The sequence below is a fragment of the Arachis ipaensis genome, chromosome B7 (genome assembly GCF_059453495.1).
Source record: "Arachis ipaensis isolate K30076 ecotype BB chromosome B7, ASM5945349v1, whole genome shotgun sequence".
NCBI classification, from domain to species: Eukaryota; Viridiplantae; Streptophyta; class Magnoliopsida; order Fabales; family Fabaceae; genus Arachis; species Arachis ipaensis.
The window spans coordinates 10,412,315-10,415,575 of NC_142442.1; the positions used below are offsets into that span (position 1 = coordinate 10,412,315).

General features: G+C 30.2%; 1 protein-coding gene across 1 annotated transcript; it reads right to left on the bottom strand.

Annotated features, from left to right (window-relative positions):
* Positions 1 to 2,028: 2,028 nt before the first annotated feature.
* Positions 2,029 to 2,763, bottom strand: LOC107606650 (uncharacterized). Its single transcript, XM_016308689.1, has one exon. It carries the CDS (start codon positions 2,761 to 2,763, stop codon positions 2,029 to 2,031), a length of 735 nt encoding a protein of 244 aa, XP_016164175.1.
* Between the last annotated feature and the right edge of the window lie 498 nt (positions 2,764 to 3,261).

The following is a 3,261-nucleotide window of genomic DNA, read 5'->3' on the forward strand; positions in this document are numbered from 1 at the left end:
ACCAATTTTTTTTTTAGTTAGGTCTCTATAAAATTAAGTCAATTACTACTAAGACTAAGAGGGACTTAATTAAAAAAAAAAATTGGTACAGAAACCCAATTAAAAAAAAAGTATAATAACTTAATTAAAAATTTTACGAAATTATAGAGACCAACAGAGAGTAGTTAAACCTTCTCTGATCTAAATCCTCCTATTCCTAATATTTCTAAACTTATGCTTTGGTTGAAATCAAAATAGGCTTTTTTTTTTCTTATAGTCAGTAACAAGGATGAATGTATCCCAAGTATAATTTAAGGTGTTTGTTACGGTACGATAATAAATTTATACGTACCGATACATTTAAAATATGGACAAATAATAACAAATCACGTAGAATTTATTTTTCACATTAATATTTAATTTTTATTTTTTTAAATATATATTATATCACTACTTTTACTAATACACCCATTTAATTAAATAAAAATGAAAAAAATATTTTTTATTTAATTTTATAAAAAGTCTTAAACATCCTTCTTTTATTTGATTAGACAAAAATATCCTTTTAAATTAACGAAATTTTAGAATTCAATTAATCCTAATTTTATAATTTTAAATAATTTAAACAACAAAACAAAAACATATTAAAAAAACAAAAAATCAAAATTTCTTCATCTTTTTCAATTTCTCTAATCATTCGTGTTCTCTCTAAACAAAACATATCAACGAAACAAAAAATCAATCGTTCTTCATCTTCTCCAATTACCCCTCTAAAACAAAGTAGTGAAAATCCCAAACCAAAACCCTAGGTTCTTCGTATTAATATTAGCCAGCACCAATACCACCCTTCTTGGCCCTCCTAATCCCAACACAAAGGTCACCATTTTAGGCTCGGAGGAAAACAATGGAGTCACCGGCAACAAGCTTCTTGTGGTTAACGAAATTGCTCCAACCAGTAGTCAAAAGGTGCCTCCTTGGCGTGCCTCTATAAATATGTCTGAACTTCCAACACTGCCCATGCACGTCTTTTGCGATTATGGTCTGAACCGGAGGCTCTACGGAGTAATTAAGCCTTGGAAAAATGGTTACGGCGCAGTAACGAGGCACAGAAAAACCGCCGCCATTGTTGGCATCGGATTGTGTTAGAGTCTTTGCAAAAAAGCAGGCTTTTCACCATTATTATTATTATTCTTGTCCAAGAAACTATTACAGCAGCGGCGAAGAACCTAGGATTTTGATTTGGGATTTTCACTACTTTGCTTTAAAGGGGTAATTGGAGAAGATGAAAAACGATTGATTTTTTGTTTCTTTCATATGTTTTGCTTAAAGGGCACAAATAATCAGAGAAATTTGAGAAGACGAACAAATTTTGATTTTTTGTTTTTTTAATATATTCTTGTTTTGTTGTTTAAATTATTTGAAACTATAAAATTAGAATTAATTGAATTCTAAAATTTCGTTAATTTAAAAGGATATTTTTGTCTAATCAAATAAAAGAAAGATGTTTAAGATTTTTTTATAAAATTAAATAAAAAATATTTTTTTATTTTTATTTAATTAAAAGAGTGTATTAGTAAAAGTGGTGATATAATATATATTTAAAAAAACAAAAATTAAATGTTGATATAGAAAATAAATTCCACGTGACTTATTATTATTTGTCCATATTTTAAATTTATCAGTATCATCGTAGCAAACACCATCATTTAAAGCATTTGATCTTAGAAAGTTGAATTGAAAAGACAAAATGGCCAATTGATCTTTCTTGTTTTGCTCATGCAGAGACATTCTTATTAGCTGTTTGTGTAAAGTTAATTTACAGTGACTGATTTAACAAAACAACTATTAGAATTTTACTTTAAGGTTGGAGATTTATCCTATCTTAAGAAAATTACTATTTATTCACATCTTAACAATTAGGATAATAATGCTACATAATTATTAAAACAAATTAAAGAAGCCTAAGGAACACTAAAAAAGAAAGGTTCCTTCAAGTGGTAAGCCGGGTAATTAAGTGGAATATATTATGGTGAAGAACTGAAGATGAACCTATTCGTCATGTATCTGTGAGTTTGGAAATATGCTACAGCGGCATAACGGGCAAGAATAGGGCGATTGCCGGTCGGCACAACGCCGGAGCCAACGGAATATGCAGCGTTCATGGAAAACATGCGAGCAATTTGTGCGAACAACTTCTACACTTGAATCTTCAATACTATAATCAAACTCTTCCAAGCAAATGGCGCATTGTTCTTCAGCATCATCATCTTGCTTATCAATTCTGGTTCTCTCCAACAGATTCACGAGTTGTGCCAGTTCAGGAACGTTTTGACGAAGATCATCGTTATAGAAATCAGAATCTTCGACAACAATGTGCGTAGTAACATAAAGGTTCACAACAATCTCCAGCATGGTGGAGTCACACCCTTCATGGCTTCGAATCGTTCTTGCGGTTTCGCCCATTGCTGGTAAAATTTGGTCCAATATCTGATGGGATATAGGCAATGAAGAGAAGACTTCATGCAAGAATGCGGTGTTTTCTCCATTGAGGTCTGTGAACGGAGTACAATTACACAGGATATCTGAAGGAACCAAGAACGCTTCATTGGCCACAGTTGTAGAAGAAAAGTCAACCTCAGAGGTTGGACTTGTGGGTTGAGTAATTTGGATCAATTCTTTGGTGAAACTGAAGATGATGGAGAAGCAATCGTCGAAACACAAGTCTTGTGGTATGCTTGGATCTTCAATGGAATTGATTGCCCATGAAAAAGAGGTGAATTCCATTGCAAGGTGGTGAAAGTAACTGGTTTAGGATTTTAATGTTTTTAATCCTATGGCCATGTAGTTTTTATAGAGTTTGTGAGTTTTTTTAACCAAAAGAAAATTCTGTTTTATTAATGAATCCAATCTTTATCTTAATCTATAGATGGTTTTAAATATGGTTTTGATTTGTTAGTTGTTACTAATTGATATTTCTCGTAGATCTTAAATTATTAAAAAGATTTGAGAATATGTTAGAGAATCAAATCTTAATATGTTTGAAAATTGGATTGAAATTATTGTTGTTTTGGAATTTAAAAATTATTATTGTTTTAATTGTATTAAAGTTTACATTTTGAATTTACTCTTAAAAAAGTTAAAATATTTTTATACTGAATTTTAAAAAACTAAAATATCCTTTTAGAATAATTTTAAAAATATTAAAAAACAAGAGGTTAATTTGTTAATTTCTAAAAAAAAAGGCCTTTCCCAATGCATCATTAAGCTTGAAATCAACACAAT